The following is a 21,124-nucleotide window of genomic DNA, read 5'->3' on the forward strand; positions in this document are numbered from 1 at the left end:
TGGACCTCATAGACATATACAGAACATTCCACCCTAAAACAAAAGAATACTCATTCTTCTCAAGTGCACATGGGACCTTCTCCAGAATAGACCACATACTCGGTCACAAAGCAGGACTCAACCAATACCAAAAGACTGACATTATTACCTGCATATTCACAGATCACAATGCTTTGAAACTGGAGCTCAATCACAAAGAAAAGTTTGGAAGGAACTCAAACACCTGGAATCTATAGACCACCTTGCTTAAGAATGCTTGGATCAACGAGGAGATCCAAGAAGAACTTAAACAATTCATGGAAACCAATGAGAATGAAGACACTTCGGTCCAAAACCTATGGGGTACAGCAAAGGTGGTTCTAAGGGGGAAATACATAGCCATCCAAGCCTCCCTCAAAAAATTTGAAAAGTCCAGAATACACCAGCTGTCTCTACACCTTAAAGAACTGGATAAACAACCAGTCAAACCAACTCCACATGCAAGAAGGGAAATAATCAAGATTAGAGCAGAGATCAATGAGGTAGACACCAGAGATATAGTAGAACGTATCCATGAAACTAGAAGCTGGTTTTTTGAAAGAATCAATAAGATCTATAAACCATTGGCCACACTAAACCAAAAGAAAAGAGAGAAAGCCCAAATTAATAAAATTATGAATGAAAAGGGAGAGATCACAACTAACACCAGGAAATAGAAACAATCATCAGAAATTATTACCAACAGTTATATGCCAATAAGCAAAGCAACCTAGATGAAATGGATGAATTCCTGGAAAACTATAAACTCCCAAAATTGAACCAGGAAGAAATTGACAACCTGAATAGACCAATATCTAGTAACGAGATTGAAGCAGTGATCAAAAACCTCCCCAAAAACAAGAGCCCAGGACCTGACAGATTCCCTGGGGAATTCTACCAAACTTTCAAAGAAGAAATAACATCAATTCTCCTGAAGCTTTTTCATAAAATTGAAGCAGAAGGAAAACTTCCAGACTTTTATTATGAAGCCAGCATTATCCTCATCCCTAAACCAGGCAAAGACCCTACCAAAAAGGAGAATTTCAGACCAATATCACTGATGAATATGAATGCTAAGATTCTCAACAAGATCCTAGCAAACAGGATCCAGCAGCACATTAAAAAGATTATCCACCATGACCATTTGGGATTCATTCCTGGGTTGCAAGGATGGTTAAACATTTGCAAAATCAATCAATGTGATAGAACAAATCAATAAGAGAAGAGAGAAGAACCACATGGTCCTCTCAATTGATGCAGAAAAAGCATTTGACAAAATCCAGCATCCGTTCCTGATTAAATCACTTCAAAGTATTGGGATAGAGGGTACATTCCTGAACTTCATAAAATCTATCTATGAAAAACCCACAGCAAATATCATCCTCAATGGGAAAAAGCTTGCAGCCTTCCCGTTGAGATCAGGAACACGACAAGGATGCCCACTCTCACCACTCTTGTTCAACATAGTATTAGAAGTCCTAGCAACAGCAATCAGACAACAAAGAGAAATAAAATGTATCCAAATTGGCAATGAAGAAGTCAAACTCTCTCTCTTCCAGATGACATGATTCTTTATATGGAAAACCCCAAAGACTCCACCCCCAAACTACTAGAACTCATACAGCAATTCAGTAATGTGGCAGGATACCAAGTCAATGTACAGAAATCAGTGGCTTTCTTATACACTAACAGTGAAAATACAGAAAGGCAAATTAGAGAATCGATTCCATTTACTATAGCACCAAGAACCATAAAGTACCTGGGAATAGACCTAACCAAAGAGGTAAAGGATCTGTACTCGAGGAACTACAGAACACTCATGAAAGAAATTGAAGAAGACACTAAAGATGGAAGACCGTTCCATGCTCTTGGATCAGAAGAATAACATTGTTAAAATGTCTATACTGCCAAGAGCAATCTATACTTTTAATGCCATTCGAATCAAAATTCTGCTGGTATTTTTCAAAGAGCTGGAGCAAATAATCCTAAAATTTGTATGGAATCAGAAGAGACCCCAAATTGCTAAGGAAATGTTGAAAAACAAAAACAAAACTGGCCACATCACGTTACCTGATTTCAAGCTTTACTACAAAGCTGTGATCACAAGACAGCGTGGTACTGGCATAAAAACAGACACATAGACCAGTGGAACAGAGTGGAGAGCCCAGATATGGACCCTCAAATCTATGGTCAAATAATCTTCGACAAAACAGGAAAAAATATCCAATGGAAAAAAGACAGTCTCTTCAATAAATGGTGCTGGGAAAACTGGACAGCGATATGTAGAAGAATGAAACTCGACCATTCTCTTACACTGTACACAAAGATAAACTCGAAATGGATAAAAGACCTCAACGTGAGACAGGAATCCATCAGAATCCTAGAGGAGAACATAGGCAGTAACTTCTTCGATATCAGCCACAGCAACTTCTTTCAAGATATGTCTCCAAAGGCCAAGGAAACAAAAGTGAAAATGAAGTTTTGGGACTTCATCAAGATCAAAAGCTTCTGCAGAGCAAAGGAAACAGTCAATAAAACAAAAAGGCAACCCACGGAATGGGAGAAGATATTTGCAAATGACAGTACAGACAAAAGGTTGATATCCAGGATCTACAAAGAACTTCTCAAACTCAACACACACAAAACAGATAATCATATCAAAAAATGGGCAGAAAATATGAACAGACACTTCTCCAGTGAGGACATACAAATGGCTATCAGAGACATGAAAAAATGCTCATCATCACTAGCCATCAGGGAGATTCAAATTAAAACCTCATTGAGATATCACCTTACACCAGTTAGAATGGCCAAAATTAGCAAGACAGGAAACAACGTGTGTTGGAGAGGTTGTGGAGAAAGGGGAACCCTCTTACACTGTTGGTGGGAATGCAAGTTGGTGCAGCCACTTTGGAGAACAGTGTGGAGATTCCTCAAGAAATTAAAAATAGAGCTTCACTTTGACCCTGCAATTGCACTGCTGGGTATTTACCCCAAAGATACAGATGTAGTGAAAAGAAGAGCCATCTGTACCCCAATGTTTATAGCAGCAATGGCCATGGTCGCCAAACTGTGGAAAGAACCAAGATGCCCTTCAACGGACGAATGGATAAAGAAGATGTGGTCCATACACATGATGGAGTATTATGCCTCCATCAGAAAGGATGAATACCCAACTTTTGTAGCAACATGGATGGGACTGGAAGAGATTATGCTGAGCGAAATAAGTCAAGCAGAGAGAGTCAAGTATCATATGGTTTCACTTATTTGCGGAGTATAACAAAGAACATGGAGGACATGGGGAGAAGGAGAGGAGAAGGGCGTTGTGGGAAATTGAAAGGGGAGATGAACCATAAGAGACTATGGACTCCGAAAATCAACCTGAGGGTTTTGAAGGGGCGGGGGGTGGGAGGTTGGGGAACCAGGTAGAGGGTAATAGAGAGGGCACGTATTTCATGGAGCACTGGGTGTGGTGCAAAAACAATGAGTCCTGTTATGCTGAAAATAAATAAATATTTTAAAAAATGACAAAATTAATGAAAAAAAAAAGAAGTCATTCTGACATAAGTAAAAACAGTTACACAGCACTGCATGGTATACGGAAAAACTATCAGAACAATACCTTGGCATTTTAAGTTCCCAATGTAAGTTGTCTGTTTATAGTGAGTAAGGGATAGACAGGGCTAGGTAGGGAAAGAAGGTGGGAGGGTACCAGATCAGGCTCATGAAAATCCCCAAAATGTAGAGGTGTAAGGAAACCAGAGATAAAGGAACAAACCAGACCATTCTGTCCTAGGTTTCGAGGTGGGGTCTTGTTATAACAGTTACTTCTGACCAACAAAATTATCTACCCTAAGTAGAAATAAAAGCCATTAAAGATGTTATCACTGTTCCTTACCAACGGTGCTATCAATTAGAGATTTTTAAAGGATTTAAGCTCCCTGGCTAGCCTTCTTTGAAAGACCATCTTTAAAAGCCCCCAGTGGTAACCCTGTCAGTATCCCTCTCACTCCTGAGAAACTTTTTCTGTACCCTTGCCTATTAAAAACTCTATTCACTTTACTCACTCTCCTTTGCCCGTGGGATTCAGTGTTCTGCTCTGTGAGACAAAAACCTAGTTCTCCTGTTTCAATGGTATCTGAATTCCATGGTATATCACACTTCACTGGAGTGTGTTTTCCCAAGAAACTGAGAAAAGTCATTGAACCCATATAAGATACAGAGCACCAAAAAAGTAACATCCTTCTCATTTTTACGCTGAACATAGTAACTACTCAGTGACTTCTCCACAGTTACTTGCATGAAAATAATTCAACAGATGTCCTCCAAATCCACTCCTTTTCCAATGTATTTCAGTTTCCCCTCATACAGTTGCTCAGGTCAGAAACTTTGGTGTTATACTTAGCTCTACTCTCTCTCTAAGCACTCCTAACTATATCCTTATTATGACTCAGTTCCCTGCTGCTCTTCATTCTCAAAGCCTCCTACTCTAATCTTACTCTAATAACCCTCTTCCCTTCCAATATCCACTCATCTTCCTCTCCAAAGCATTCTCCATAAAAGTGCTGCAGTCATCATTGCTTGTATCATGTTACTAAGATAAAATCTTAGTGGCTTTCCATGGTCCTTGGCACTAAGGGCATTTCAGCCTAAATCTGCATCCTCCCTGTACCCAGGCATATTTCAGTGTAACTCTGAGGTGTTCTCCCAGGTGACCCGTCCTTTTATTCGGTTGCAGCCTCATGCTTTGGCTGATGGGATTTTGCAGTTGTTCCAGCAAGAGATGCTAAAGAAGAATTGCATGTTTTTGCTTGCTCTCTTCTGCCTTTGCCATCTACAAGAAAAGGACATGCCAGGACTTACCTCCTGGTTCCAAGAAGAATGAGGAACAACTAGAGTAGAGGCAAATCATGACGCTTGAGGGAACCATCCAAACTGCAGACTCACAACGGAACCCTATACAGATCAATAGTCTAATTCCATACAGTTGTGAGGAAAACAACAAAAAGACGAACATTTACTGCTGTAAGCCAGTGAGCGTTGCCCTTGGGTGTTCAATAGCAATTTTGTGGCCACAGCTAACTGATGTGAGTGCCCAGTCTTTACCGTGAAGACCATGGGTCCTTACTATTTGGTGCCTGACTACTTTCCGTCAGTGCAGCCCTTTCAGTCTCCTGCTCCAGCCACACTGAAACTGTCAGTCCTCTCACATACCAGAGTGTTCACACACGTTGCTGCATCTGTCTCCATTGTGCTCCTTGTTAGCCATTCATGACCTGTCAACTTTCAAGTGAAATGTGGTTTACTCTAAGTACCACCTATGGGCCCTTAACCTACCTTACATGCTTCCATGCTACCCTGAACTCCCTTGGCTGAGAACCATTAAACATGACGATTACTTGCTTAATGTCTATCTTCTCCACTGGGTGCCATGAAAACAAAGACCTTCATGAAAGCACAGATTCACAAGAACTGGAATGGAGCAGACACATGTATTGATTGATTGATCAAAATTCTAGAAAACACAGTGCTGTTGTGACGTTTTGAGGATGGCCACACAGTAGCAAGGTGTTGTTGGTTCTGGTGCCCTGCAGTGCGCAGGACTACCCAGCCATGTGGGGGAAATTTAAGTATCCAGCTTTTAGGAAGGCTCATCTCATGCCACTCACTGTGCAACACTCTCAATATACATTTTATTTAAATTTTACAATAATCCCATGGAAAAAATGTCATTTGCATGTCTGTTTCAGAGGTGAGGAAGGTAGGCATAGCAGCTATGTGATTTGCAAAGGTTCTGCAGGTGTTAAAGGTGAAAAGCAGCTAATCAATGAATTCTGGGGAATTTGAAATAAACAGGGAAAAACATGATGAATTCCTGGGATTGGATGAAAAGATAGTATCTGTGGTTGAGACAAAACCCTCTGAAAAATAGCCTGGTCAGAAATAATGCTTAAGGACTTCAGAATCTGTATTTGACAATTTACTCTGTTTTTATTTCTGGAAAAAGCTATCTTATTTAATTTTAGAATAATGCTTCAAGATAGACACACAGCTAGTATTCTACTTACTATGTGATATTAGCAAAAACTTTCATAAAAAACAAAACTGGTGATTAAAGGAGACAGTCTAAGATACAGTGAAAGAAGTTTTGAGTCAGGTATTTTTCAAAATGAAAAAAATCCAGAAAAAATAAAATATTGGGGCACCTGGGTGGCTCAGTGGGTTAAAGCCTCTGCCTTCGGCTCAGGTCATGATCCCAGTGTCCTAGGATGAAGCCCTGCATTGGGCTCTCTGCTCCACGGGGAGCCTGCTTCCTCCTCTCTATCTCTCTGTCTGTCTCTCTGACTACTTGTGATCTCAGTCTGTCAAATAAATAAATAAAATCTTAAAAAAAAAAAGAAAATATATCAAAGCCCCAGAAAGGAATTAAAATTTTAAATTTTAAAAGGGTGAGGAAGAGGGGAAAAAAGATAGAAAATGGAAAAAGTATAGAAAGCATACTAGCCAAAGAATTTTTGACTCTTGCCTGTTTTTGTTCTTTATATACTTTGAATTATAAATATAGGCAATTAAGTATGTGTTAGTTTCCACATTACTTTATAATGTGTCTTAATAGTGCAAGAAATGAAGGAAAAATCCAGGATTCTATTATTATGTTGCATCTGGCTAATACACCGGCATGAAAACTTGGGTTAATACCTCTCTTTTGAACATTTACTTTAGGGCTATCTTTGAAATGTTTGAGGGTTAAAAAAAATTACCTGATGGATTGTTTCCCTAAATGTCTGAGTTTGTTTTACAATAAATGCAATGTTCTTCATTCTCCTAAAAGCAAAGAAAAGATAATTTATCTGAAGAAGAATGTAAAAATTCCATAAAATAGAATTTGATGTTTTTGTCCATATTTAGGGACTGTACGTTTCACAACTGGGGAAGCAAAATGATTGAAAGATATTGTATAAAGGAAAAATGTTAAGGTTTATATGAATATTGTTGTCACTACATAATAGCATATCTACATTTAAAATTTCTACTTAGGTTGGGGATATTTCAAGAATATATTCATTTTTAATCATTTTAAACTTTCTTTTTGGGCTTTTAGTATCTACCTTTGATATGAAATAGTTGAAATATTATAGAAAATAGCATAAATGGAAAAATTAAAGGTTTAATTCCATTTTGAGAGTTCTGACCTATGGAATTCATATTATAGTTATGTTATAATTACATAAGTGCTTTTCAGAAAAAGTCAAACATATAATGAAATATGTGTGTGTACATGAAAACCATATCATATATCTTTAGGAGAAACAGTAGCTCAAAGCTCTTAAAAATTAGTGACCTTCAACTTCTCCAACATATATCAAAGACTCTTGAAAATGAAAAGTATAAGCAGAGGTCATTTCAACTTCCTTCCAAATTTTACCTTGAAACACTGTAGAAATCAGTGTCTACTTAAAGATATAAATGTATTATAGAGATTAAATACTTCAGGGATTAATAGGTTAACAATGAGTTTAATTCTGCAGCACAATTCTTTGGGAAATGAAAGTCCTCTAATTTTATACAGAACATCTCGAAACCATGAAAGAAATGATTTCGGTTAGGGTGACATTGTCTTTTATGGCATAGAATATAAGTTCCTAAAATGCAGGTCATCATGCACAGACATGAGTTTTATAACTTCCCTCCAGATAATATTTCCAAACTATAATCAATTAAAGTTAGTAATGAGTACAAGAAGGAAATATAAAATCATTATGGTAGCTTCTAAAATAGGACAGAGCTAATTCTTAAGCATGTTACTTTTTTCACTTAATAATTTATTATCTGCATAGATCTGTTAACCAATCATGATTTCAAAAATATTTTTGACATTCTCTGTGTTAATATTGGTTCTTAGTTAGATATCCTGAAGTAGAGAAGCCTTTTAAGTAATTTATCCTAGAATTTCTCAAAGTCAACTATTAAAACATTAAAAAAAAATCAGACAGTAACAGTTTTAGGGAACCAATGGTTTCAGAGACTGTCAGGGAAACAGTAATACGAATAATATTTATACTTCTCATAAAGTGTTAGGGTCAGGATTTATGGTATCCCGCGCATTGCATTTGCTATTTACACAGGATAAACAGTTTTTGGGCTCCAATTATAGCCAACAGAGTTGACTTAATCCTGTGGGCTGCAGCATCGGGAGTGAGGGGGAGGTCTAAGGTGTGGGATCTGATAGCTTCATCCTTATTTTAACCATTAGAACTCAGGTGTTACTTGTTTGATACAGATAAAAGAAATTTCCTTCATTTTTTAAAATTTTTACAAAATTTCATGTTTAAAAAGAAAAGTGTGAAAGTTGTTCTTATTCTAAATTATCAAGGGGAGACATAAATTGTTTCCATTCATGGATCTTCATTCAGTCTTGCCTCCATCCAATCAATGCAATCTGTATACCTCCATTAGAGTGGCCTTTACACAGTATAAATCAGATTTAGGTCAAACATGCACTGGACCACAATCCAGGAGCCCAGTTTTTCACCCCGAGCATTTTCTTTATTTCCTTCCTTATAACTTAGCTTCCATGATATTGAACATCTCTTACTTCTGTTCATACACTATTTTCACCCTCAACCTCAACTTGTAAGACTGTGTTTATTTGACCTTGTTAACCATGCATGTTGTTGTTTCTAGAACATCTCCAAGTGGTAGATGCCCAGAGGAGGGCCAATTCTGAGAACATACAAACCAGGCTTCCCCCAGGTTTTCTCCATCTCGGTCATCTACTATTCTCCTGGGTTTATGCTGCCAAACACATTACTGATCATTTCATTCCTGTGTCTCAAACCCTTCAAAGGTTCTTCTGTTCTTAGGATCAGGTGCAATTCTTTATTAGGATCCCTTTCATAATCTGGCTCTTGGCTACCCACAAACTTGATTTTTCATCATGTCTGACCTCAAATTCAGTGTTCTCCTTACTTACAGATATTTGTCTGGATAATCTTATCCTTGGTGTCTCAATTTTCAGAAAGCCTTATATATCCCTCTTCTATCTTTCAATAGAAAATAAGTATTCATTAACCATTTATTTATAAATGTTACTAAAGTCTCTGCTTATATAGGAAATCTATTAATAGCTATAAGTAACTAATGCATATATGAATTTTTGAAGGAATATAATGGCAACAAATCTATACTTTTAGCTATGGGAATTATATTAGTACTGCAACATCATACTTTGACATATTAATGAGAAAACCTTTTCTAACACTCAGGCTACATTTTAATAAGGATAAATATTACAAAGAGCAAGCTGAACTGTTATATGGCAATAAACTTGAGGGAATATCCCCAACAATGCTAATGGAAACAGAAGAATGGATAACCTTCTGCTACGTTGCTAATGTAAACTGAAGTATGGGAAATGCAGAGGTATTTAGTGTGTCTTGTATTGTCTAGAAAGTCCAGGGTAAGAGTTTTCCCTGAGGGCTTTCATGCACAAGGGACAAGTAACAAAACTAGCTTGACATTCCCAGACCTCACTGCTTCCAAACTTGTAGCAGCCTAGAGTAAACTAAGGCCACAGAGACTTTATTCCCTACCACAAGTATCTAATCTGGTCTTCTAATTTATTTTTTCATTATTGTTTATTTTATTTAAAAATATCTTGTAAGAAAAAAAAAATATATATATAAATTCTCCCCTTTGCTGATGTATTAACAGTGTAGAACTTGCTTTAAATGGAACTCAGTTAACTACTCAGTACACCTCCTTCCCCTTTCTGGAATCGATACTTTATCATACGACCTTTGGTTTGCTTCCATAGTCACTTCAAAGCTGGAGGGCCTGATCAAGATGCAGAGCAGACTGACAAAATATGAACAGTTAAAGGGTATCAAGAGTATTGCTGTTGTGGCCTTCCTGAACCCAAATCTTCTGGGCATGTATTTTTAAAGATTCTTTCCACTGGCATATCAAGTAGAGAAAATAAAAATATTATTTCACTGTTTTAATAAAATATTGGAACAAAACAAGCTTTAATTTATATATTATAATTACTTTTTTTTTCTTTTTTTGTATTTAAAAATAACTTTTGGGCTCATTCCATGGAGTAAGGCCACCTTCTTGCAGTACAGGCAGGTCAGTGGTTTGCCCAGGACTCTTCTGGTATATGTCTGTTGTCCTGACATAATTATTAACACTTCCCTGTTACTGTGCAAGTGTCAGTTTAGTGATGAATACCTTGCTCATCACAAGGACACAGGCTCTCTCCCTCCCTCACAATTCTCAGGTGGCCTTGAAGTTAGGAACTTCCAATAAGAGAAAATGGGAAGATGATGGTTACCACTCCCCAAGGCCACTGGCTTTTTCTGTGTCAAGCTTGTACTGACTAAAATCTCATTCTTGCTAAATGATATGCCCTACGTGGCATCATAACAATGTGCTTAGAGTCTCCTAAGTGCTCATTTCTTCCCTGCACACCCAGGCAGGAATACCTCAACATGTCATATAGAACATCCACGTCTGGATTTTCTCCCTTACCACACAAAGGGATAAAACAGGACCTTGACATGGATCTAGATTATACTATCCTTAAAAACAAACAAACAAACACAAAAAACAAAAACAAAACAACAACAACGAGAAGAAAAACTTAAGTTCAGGCATTCAGAAATGAGTTCAGATGAATTTTATTTGATTACTTTCCCTCTCATATATGAGTGATTCTTCCATCTTCATGTGGTAGAATTTGGTGACAATTATAGCTATAATATTCTCTTTACAAAATCACACTTTAATTTTTTTCTAACCCACTTTAATTATTTTGAAAGTTATTTATTACATTGATTTAATAATTATGAAATTGAGTAGTAAGATTACTAAATATGTTATATTAATTTAATACTCATGAGGCTATCCTGAATTGAATGAATATTTTATTCCAAAGAAAGTCTTTGGTCATAGAAAAAGCTTACGGCAGTCTCATTTGAGAGTCATCAAAAGAGCCACAGCATCTGAAATTCCATATTTAGATAAATATTCTTTCGGCATTATGCAAACGCAATGCACTGGATGGTCAAATCAATCTGACCAGCAACTGTACGCTGTTTAATTTCACTAAGTGAAAAATAAATTGGCCATCTTTAAGTAATTTGAGCTTTTGTGTGACAGTCTCAGTTGCTGGGTCATGAAAAATCCTAAGATCTCTAGACACCAGTCCACATCATACTTGGCTGTGAGCTGCAGGACTGCACATGGACTCCCAACTTTCCCAAGATCCAAAACCTCTTGTTTTCAGGACACTGCCTTTCTCACACATTTATATCAATCTTGTTTTACTTGTATTTGTTTTTTGAAAATTCTGTACAATGCTTGACTTATAGGTAAGATAAAAGTTTCCCAGTAAAGGATTACTCAGTAATCTTTAAAATTAGTGGGAAGGAATATCTGGGTTTATTTCTTAGGCCATAATTTGATAAAAGAAAATGTGGAGACGATCTGAGGAATAGATTGTGTCATGGGAGGGAAAAGAGTGTCCTCCATAGGAACCTGAACCCCAAGTCAGAAAATGCATCAGTGACTCCAATACTAGGAGATTATCAGTGGGTGAGGGATCAGTTGTGTTTAAAGATTTGTTAGACATGACTAACTGAGAGGATTCCTTTCATCATTCAATATACATTGCTCTCAGAGGAAGATCTTTTGTGGAAAAGGTATCCAATCAGATTGCACAAGACCTTGCCAAGCTAAGTTAAGAGTTAACAAGGGTTATATTTCCTGGCTAGAAATTCTAAACCCCAAATTCCTCCATACTATGATTCTAACATATTACCTATAAAACTAAACTCAAAAAAAAAAAATGTTTTCCCTGTTTGGATATTGGGGATATTGATGCAGGAAATAAAAATAAAGAAACTCTTTTTTAAAAAACTTGTATTTGCCAGTTTTGGTCTCTTTGTGTTGTGTCTCCTTCAAATGTATGACAAGTCAATCTGATGAATTAATCTCCTTGTTAGACATGTCGAAAATTCAGCATCAATTTTACTCTTTAACTGATCGATGTTCTGTGAGGACATGTCAAATAAAGGAGGGAAAGGGAAAAAAACAAAACAAAACAAAACTTGTGTTTGGAGAAAAAGAAATTTCCCTTAGTAAGATGCTAAACCTTTAGCAAGAGAGAATATATATATATTTATATATATAATATATTATGCATACATTATATTATAAATTGTAATGTATATATATTATAAATATATATTCACTTTATACTCTTACAATGTTTTGGAAACATGTTTGTTTCATTAAAAATTCAAGTTTTTGTGTTTCTATAAACAGAATAAAGCATGATTTTTCTATTAAAAAATGAGGATCTTAAGTTTGATACATGTTGACGGGAGTTAGAAGTTATTTGAGTCATTCTTAAATTACAGTGTCTGCAGCACATTCCTCAGAGCTGATCTGAACACATTACCTTTGTTGCAGCATCAAAGCAGATAAATCCAGTGCTAAAGTCAATTGTGAGTCCCATTAGATGACTTTCTAGCACACATGCATATGTCTTGCACTAGATAAAACAGAAAACACTATTATTTTTCTTGTGATTGACCCAATATCAGTATTAACAGACAACATTTATCAAAGACTGTGTGACAGGTCCTAATAAGTTGTTTATACAATAGCTAACTTAATATCAGCAATAATTGTATAAGAAACATAGTATTATTGACATCTTAATATTAATAAAGCTAGCTGAATAGGTTTTTACCTGCCAAGAGGTATTCAGGACTACATATTCAATCCTGCTTCTTGTGAACTTGTCTTTATCTTGTGCTATACTGACACTCTTTGCTATGTTGTCAATAAAACTAGTATAAAAATATTTAGGTTTAGGCAAGATTATGTTCTGTTGTTATATTTTATAGCTAAATATCATTGCATTTGGATTAAAACAAAAGTGAATTATTGAAGGTTAAGATATTACTCCAATTCTTGGCGTATCAAGAATTAAAACAGAACTTTAAGGCACACAAACACAGATTCAGCAACCAAGGAAAAAATATAAGAACATCATTACCTTAAGAGTTTCTCATATAATGCTCATCCATGTGGTACAAGCTATTTCCTAAAGAGATTTATCACTTGCTTCTTATTTGTTTAAACCTACTGATTCTTCAAAAAGTATCAATGACTTTTCACAGAGATCAGATTAAATTATAATTTTACTTACATAAATATTTTGGAAAGACTACTAAAATTGAAATACTAAAATTTAACAATAACAAATATGAAATAAGAACGCGGGACTTATACTCTACATGATGTATCTTTTTGTCCACAGACCAATTTTGTTTTCGTTTAATTGCAAACTCTACTGGTATAGTCAAATGAAGAAAAATGTTCATAATTCACAAGGAGGGAGAAAGGCAGGAAGAGAATGAGATAAACTGATCTCAAGCAAATTTTTAATACTAATCCTTACATCATATGTATAATACAGTATAGAAAAGTACATTAAATTAACACATTCTGACTATAATGATGGCTAAATGCATCAAGTTGCCTTCACCAAAAACCTATACTCATGGCTTTAAGCCCAATTTGCACAGTAAAGTTATAACCATGCCAAATTACCCCTTTGAAGTAGTTTTCAAAAACCAGCTCCAGAAACAAACTTAATGGGCCTTTTAACTTCAGTTTTGGGTCTAATTTTATTTGTTTAATGCATGGGTATCTTCCATGCTTGTATCCACCCATCTACCTTACTAAAACTACTGTCAATATTAAGAAATTTTCAAGGCTATCTCATACCCACTAATTTAGACACAATTGTTTGCTATTCTTAATTACTGTAATTTAAAAGACTATATCAGATGAAAACGTCTTCAGTACAGAACATTAAAATTTATCTCATTAAGTTCGGAATTACAAATGGAACTAATTCATCAATAATCAATAATCAATAATTCATCAATAATCAATAATCACATTTAGATCCTGGCTCTACAAATCCATTTATATATGGCAAGTGCATCACAACTGCTCAATTTTGCCATCGGTCTCTATCAGACAGACATCAGCCACAGAAGCAATGTTTGGGAACTTTATCTATTCCATGGTCCCATGAATTGGAGAGGCTGAAGAGTCTATGAAGTTTGACCTACATTTAACTTTACATTTAAGAAATAAAGCTTAATAAATAAGCAGGGCAAATGCATTGTACTTCAGCTGGTAAATGAATAAAATGATCCCAAGCAAGCTATAACTCAGTATGGGGAATGACAAGCACATATCACTCCAATACAAGACAGTGTTAGCTGACCTAAGAAAACAGATGAAAGAAGTGCTATTGATGCTCACAAGTGGGATGAGTTTGAACAGATAGTTGTGGCAATCGTGGTAATAATGGGCAGGAAAGACTGAAAATCAGGAAAATCTTGGTGATGATATGATCTCTGAAAAAAGTCTCAAATTACATGTATGATTTTGAAGGGTAGAGCTGAAGGGAATTATTTCTAGAAAAACCACAGTGAAAGAATGAAGCCATTCACGTTAAAAGATGGCTGTTCATGACTGGAGAACAGGAAATTACTTTGTACATTAATTAAAATCATAGCATTTTCTATTTAAGATTTAAATTCTAGGGAGCAGTCATGCATTTTTAGGAGTCACAGATCCTAAAATTTTACAGACTCTCACCTGTATCCGTTCCACCTCCAGAAAGGTTGCTGTTTGGAAGGCTCTCTCCCACTGGGCGAGGTCAGACTCTAATTCCACGGAGAAGTAGAGATCCTCCCCAGACTCAGATTGCACTGTGAAGCAGTGTTTCCGCCGGTCCAACAGGTCACTGTCCTGATGAAAACCTGGAGTTACACAGGCTGGCATACATCAATCATATTGCTAACATGGCCATACCTTGAACCAATGTTGACTAAATTCATGGTGGAGATACCACTATCATAAAGATTATGATACAACTAAGTCTTCATTAAAAATGGTCATAGCAGGGGCGCCTGGGTGGCTCAGTGGGTTAAAGCCTCTGCCTTTGGCTCAGGTCATGATCCTAGGGTCCTGGGATCGAGCCCCGCATTGGGCTCTCTGCTTGGCAGGGAGCCTGCTTCCTCCTCTCTCTCTCTCTATGCCTGCCTCTCTCCCTACTTGTGATCTCTGTCAAATAAATAAATAAAATCTTTAAAAAAATGGTCATAGCAGCCTAAATTCCACATCCCAAATTCCATAACGAATGCATTTCTTTTCTGTATCATCCTCATGAAACAGAAGTGAGGATTTTGGCTTCTATGCTTACTAGCAATGTAGCTACCAAAAAGTACTTTACACATGAGATTCAGTTTTTACTGTGTGAAGGGATGACACAAACGATCTCCCTTTTCCCTTACAGAGCTGTCACGATGAAGTTAAGTAATACTTATTAATATGTTTGCAAATTTTATAAAGTTTAATAAGCATGATATTTCCTATTGAGTTGATTTCTTTAACCCTTAAAGCATCATGACAGTATTCATTTATAAGAGAAATGAAAAAAAATGAGTCTAGGTTATCTAAAAAAGTTGTTTTTAAAAGATACGTATTTACCTTACTTATGTGACTGTATTTTATTGAGTCAAAAAGACTTTCACATGGCAATTTCTTGGTCTTACTAGAAGTTTTCAAATATGTTCACACATCTATGTGTATTTCAATTTCAGAGATGTTCAAAGAAAATACAGTTAAGAATTGATGAAATTTGGTAATCCCAGGCAATAAGTCAGATATAGCCTTTGAATTACATGTGGATTGAACTGAAAATGGTCAAAGAATAGTTAGTAACTGGTGTCTCCGTTTCTTATATGGAGTTACATAAAGGTATCATCATTAAGCACCCAAAATGTTAGAAGAATTCTCTACTTTGGCAACTGTTTTCAAAATAATCACTATTTTACTAGTAAATTCAATTTTCTTTTTTTAAAAATTTCTATTCTTAAAATACTAGAGGAAGAGTGAATATATGGCAATAGTTCTTCTGATTATAGAATTTAGCTTTGATAACTGCTACCAGGAGATACTCACAAGCTTAAAGAAAGCTAAATTCTCTTTGTATTTATGATTTTCTTATACTATTTCAAGGGGAAAAATGAAAACATATTATCTTCAAAAATACAGTACAATGGTAAACAATTATAAAGTAATTTTTAATCATTTAGAGCATATGATGTCTAGAGGAGTGGCAAAGACAGACATTAAATAAATTAGTATATAAGTAAATACATCAAGAACAATCAGTATAAGTGCCTTTATAGAAAGAACAGAAGTTTACATCAAATTATATGTGCAAGTTAGGGAAATGTCCTCTAGGATATAAATTTCAAACAATGGCTGAAAGATGAGTGGAAGATTAAAGGTTGAATGGCCAGGAAGAGAACTTTGGCGGACAGAGAGGCTGGTATATGTAGAGGCCTGAAGCAAAAGCCTCAGGTACATTCCAGAAATCCAGAGAACAGAGAAGAGAGAGGTTGTTGAGAGCCAACACTGGGAAAGGAGATGAGTCACTGGACAGATCATGAATTTTGAACTTTAACATAAGTGTAATGACAAGCCGCTATATATATATATATATAGCAAATCCTCTATTTATGTTGTAAATACTTCAACTTCTCTATTACTTATTTGAATTGATAACCTCGGCACACAAAAATTGTAACTAAATACTACAGAATTTCTGGAAACCCCTTCAGTTTTATGGTTTATTCAATGGGCCTTAACTTTCCTTATAATATAAAATTGTAACAAAATAATCGATGCCATTAATAGCCAGAAAACTTTTGGTATTTTTCCTTCTCCTAAGTTGCATATTGCCATTAAATCTTAAAATAATCTTCATTTAAGATTTTCTCTTTTCCTGGCAGTAAACTCTTTGAAAACTTGAATTAAAATGTCTATGCTACCTAAAGCAATCTACACATTTAATGCAATCCCTATCAAAATACCATCCATTTTTTTCAAAGAAATGGAACAAAGAATCCTAAAATTTATATGGAACCAGAAAAGACCTCGAATAGCCAAAGGAATATTGAAGAACAAAGCCAAAGTTGGTGGCATCACAATTCCGGACTTCAAGCTCTATTACAAAGCTGTCATCATCAAGACAGCATGGTACTGGCACAAAAACAGACACATAGATCAGTGGAACAGAATAGAGAGCCCAGAAATCGACCCTCAACTCTATGGTCAACTAATCTTCGACAAAGCAGGAAAGAATGTCCAATGGAAAAAAGACAGCATCTTCAATTACATTACCTAAGCACTGAAGATCTCAGAGATAGAATCCTTTATTTAATTCTGAAAATATAAGTTGGACATCTATGAACACATGTGGTTATTGTCTTTTGCTGTTTATAGGGCACTCCTCATGCACTGACTCAAATGAGAACTGCAATGGGTATCCAGGCACTCAATCGTTACAGTTTACTGAGGGAGACAAGTATGTAAAAATAACAAAAAGCATCATGACAGTTGTATACGGCTAAAGTGCTAAGGGAACAAAATAAGGAGCAATAAATCATTCTTGAAAGTGGAAAGGAGAAAATTTTGTTCTAGGAATAGATCACCTTATCATCAAGGACTTAGAGACTCATGCAAGAGCAATCAGCTACAAGACTCAATGGGCTCAGGTGCTCCTGCTAAGAAATGCAAATTACTGCCTGTGCTATGAAAACCCCTTGAAGCCTTTGAGGCAAGAAAGAGGCAGAGTACACTGCTTTACAGAAGGAAGTTGGGAAGAGTAACATGTTGGAATCCTTTTTTAGAAGCATAGTGAAGAGCGATTATAGCTCAAGCATTTGAAAGAGCTGCTTTAAAAATAATCATCCAAAGTATCCATACTCCTCTGTCTTTCCCTCATGCTGTCTACTGGAGTGCACCTGCTATAGTGATAAGAACACAGGCTGTAGCCTCAGATGCTGTCTGGATTCAAATATCAACTCTTGGATTTATTAGGATGTGCTAAGATAATGCATATACATTTTAGCATAGTTTCTGATATCAATATCATGTTGATATTTAATAAAATAAATATATATGTCATTCCCAAATCTCTACTTCCTTAACTTGCTCTCCATACACTTTATCTTTAGTCAGAGTGTCAGTTTGGTCCCAATAGGAACAGTAGCTCTGTAATCTCTGCTCATTGGAAAGTATTGCTTAATTAATGGTAATAAAATAACAGCTATACACATCGTGAGCACTATTTCTGTGCATTGATCTCATTTTCCATTTCTCCTTCCGAAGTAACATCTAGTTTTTTAGATTTATTTCAGGTCTTCTGGGCACTTTCTGCAGACTAATATCCAAATCTTAGGATTTGTCTCAGATTCACAAAGCAATATTACAAAGAAACAACATACGACAGCTATGTTTGCTGTTAATATATACGTTTTCCAAGGTATTCAGAGGACAATAGTAAAACCAAAGTGTTTTTTTTTTACTAAAAAAAAAAAAAAAAAACTATGTGTTTAGAATAATTATTTGGAACATAGACATAGCCAGCCATAAATTTTCTATTGTACTTTAAACATGTAAGATTAAAGGTAGAAAATGCTGCCAAAAATCAGTGAGTTATCCCTATGGAAAAGTCGCCACATATATTTATATGGTTTCTTCTCTCCTTGACATTGCACCTATTTCATCCAGTATTTGCTAATCTGGCAAATCACTTGTTTCACACTTTTCCAATTACACTTATTATTTTTCTAATAATAAATATTTTTTCCCTCAAGTTAATGACACTTGTGGATTTGAAAATGCAAATAAAAAAAGAATAGGGAGATGAAGGATAAATATTTTTGCATTATTATATTAAATATAAGCTACTTTATAAATAACATGACTTAACTAATATGTTTTTGACTGTTATGTTTGCTATTGCTTCTTTTACTTGGACTTACAGTGAATAAGGGAATCGTTCAATCATTAGGCATGATTATGTAAAACAAACAAAAATTAAAAAAAAAACAAAAGTGTATTTTTAATAAAACAAGAAGAGGAGACCCAGTAAGGGTTCTTTAGCTACAAATAATAATTTCTATTTTTTGCAACTATTTTAGTAACTAAAATTGAGAGGGAAAAACATACATCAAAATTAAATTTTGCCAAGTAATTTTGAATTAGACTTTCAAGAATGAGTGAGTCTCTAAAGGGACTTATTAAATCTACATCAAGTCCTGTACAAAAAATGATACTTTTAATGTCATTATAATAGTATTTTAGATGTTAGATGTTAAAAAATAAAATCAAACAAAGTGAGCGCTCTATGCAGTATGTTAATTCTTTTTTTTTGAATTTCATTTAGTTGCTTTAAATCTCTTTGTTCTTCTTAGGCTATTGAAATTCCTGATATAAATGGATATTATAAAAAATTTCAGAAAAAAAAGAAAGCATATCTTTCAAATACAATCTATAAATTAATCTATATAATAATCCATCAGAATAGGCTATCATCCTCATTTCCCTGATGAGGGAACTAGGTCTAGGACATAGTGCTCAACCTCCTCCACCTTTAAAACCTCTTTGGCCCTAGAGATTAAGATTCCATCAGTTTGGAAGCCATTCAGCTTAAATATGAATGCCAATTTTAAAACTTCTTTTCACATCTCTTAGAATCAGTTTAGGCATTTTTTAAAAGCGGATGATAGTATCTTTCCCAAGGTTCTTAAAGATTAAAGTTGATATATGTATATCACTTAGGAAAGTAATAAGCACATACTAGTGCTCCAAAATATCACCAATATCACATAATATCACTCACTAATAGTCACAATATTAGCCATCACTAATAGTGACTCTTACTAAAAATCAGGAGTAGATCAGACTCCAAATCTTATGTACATTCTAGCACACACACACACACACCTTTCTCTGTAATGTAGTGTAATATCGGTGTGCTAGAAGGTAGGATATATAAGGGCAATCAGGAAGGCTTCATTTTCTAACAAAATTAACTACCAGTATTCACATGGAAAGGGAAACATGTTTACCACAACTGTTTATTATATGGGCAAACTTCACTCTTTTGCCATTCTCTAGATATGTGTGTGTGTGTGCTATATGTGTATGTGCCCATTTGGGTGTGTAAATTCGGACCCGGTTTAAAACAGCTTCCTAAATGTTACTTCATCTTGATCCTTACAGATATTCATGTATTGTTCCTGTTAAAAAATATCTTCCCAGGGGGCGCCTGGGTGGCTCAGTGGATTAAGCCACTGCCTTCGGCTCAGGTCATAATCTCAGGGTCCTGGGATCGAGCCCCGCATCGGGCTCTCTGCTCCGCAGGGAGCCTGCTTCCTCCTCTCTCTCTCTGTCTGCCTCTCTGCCTCCTTGTGATTTCTCTCTGTCAAATAAATAAAATATTAAAAAAAAAAAAATCTTCCCGGGGTGCCTGGGTGGCTCAGTGGGTTGGAGCCTCTGTCTTCGGCTCGGGTCATGATCCCAGTGTCGTGGGATCGAGCCTGGCATCGGGCTCCATGCTCAGGGGTGAGCCTGCTTCCCCCCCCCCCTCCCCGCACCACCTGCCTCTCGGCCTACTTGTGATCTCTGTTAAATAAATAAATAAAATCTTTAAAAGAAAAATATCTTCCCTTGAGAAATATTGTGTATATTTAAAAAATCCTTTTAGGCATCCCATTATCCATTTTATATTTGGGAACATTAAGGTTTGGAAAGGTCAAATAACCTAAGTATACATACAGAAAATTCAGAGTCTAAAGCCCTATCCCACAGGGTTAATGCAATTGAAACTACCAGAAAGTTTAAAGCTTGTTTTTCAGAGATTTGTTTCCCCCTACTCAGCTATTGTGTGTTTTCAGAACCCACTAACAAACCCACTATCTGTCTCTGCAGAAGTCTGGATTCCAGGTCAACTGATGTGGTTCTAGTCTATGAACAAGCAAAGCCCAGCATTCCTTAGCAGAGAATTTCTTAGTAGCCCAAGACCCCATCTGGTTTATACTGTCTCTGGCAGCAAACGCAGGGCCTTCTCTTTGTCCTAGACAACCTCCTGATGTTAGGGCTAAATTTTGCCTTGCTGTTGAGTGGGAAACAAAGGCAGAAGAATGTAGATTAA

At 35.9% G+C, this 21,124-nt stretch overlaps 1 protein-coding gene across 1 annotated transcript in view; it reads right to left on the reverse strand.

Annotated features, from left to right (window-relative positions):
* Window positions 1-21,124, reverse strand: part of SNTG1 (syntrophin gamma 1) — a 1,017,962-nt gene that overhangs the window by 67,223 nt on the left and 929,615 nt on the right. Inside the window, exons 18-19 of the mRNA XM_045990984.1 lie at window positions 14,710-14,862; window positions 12,485-12,577 (exon numbers count right to left, since the gene is read on the reverse strand). Of these exons, the coding sequence (XP_045846940.1) occupies window positions 12,485-12,577; window positions 14,710-14,862 (246 nt within the window). The remainder of the gene's footprint in view (window positions 1-12,484; window positions 12,578-14,709; window positions 14,863-21,124) is intronic.

The sequence above is a fragment of the Meles meles genome, chromosome 1 (assembly GCF_922984935.1).
Source record: "Meles meles chromosome 1, mMelMel3.1 paternal haplotype, whole genome shotgun sequence".
Classification (NCBI taxonomy): domain Eukaryota; kingdom Metazoa; phylum Chordata; class Mammalia; order Carnivora; family Mustelidae; genus Meles; species Meles meles.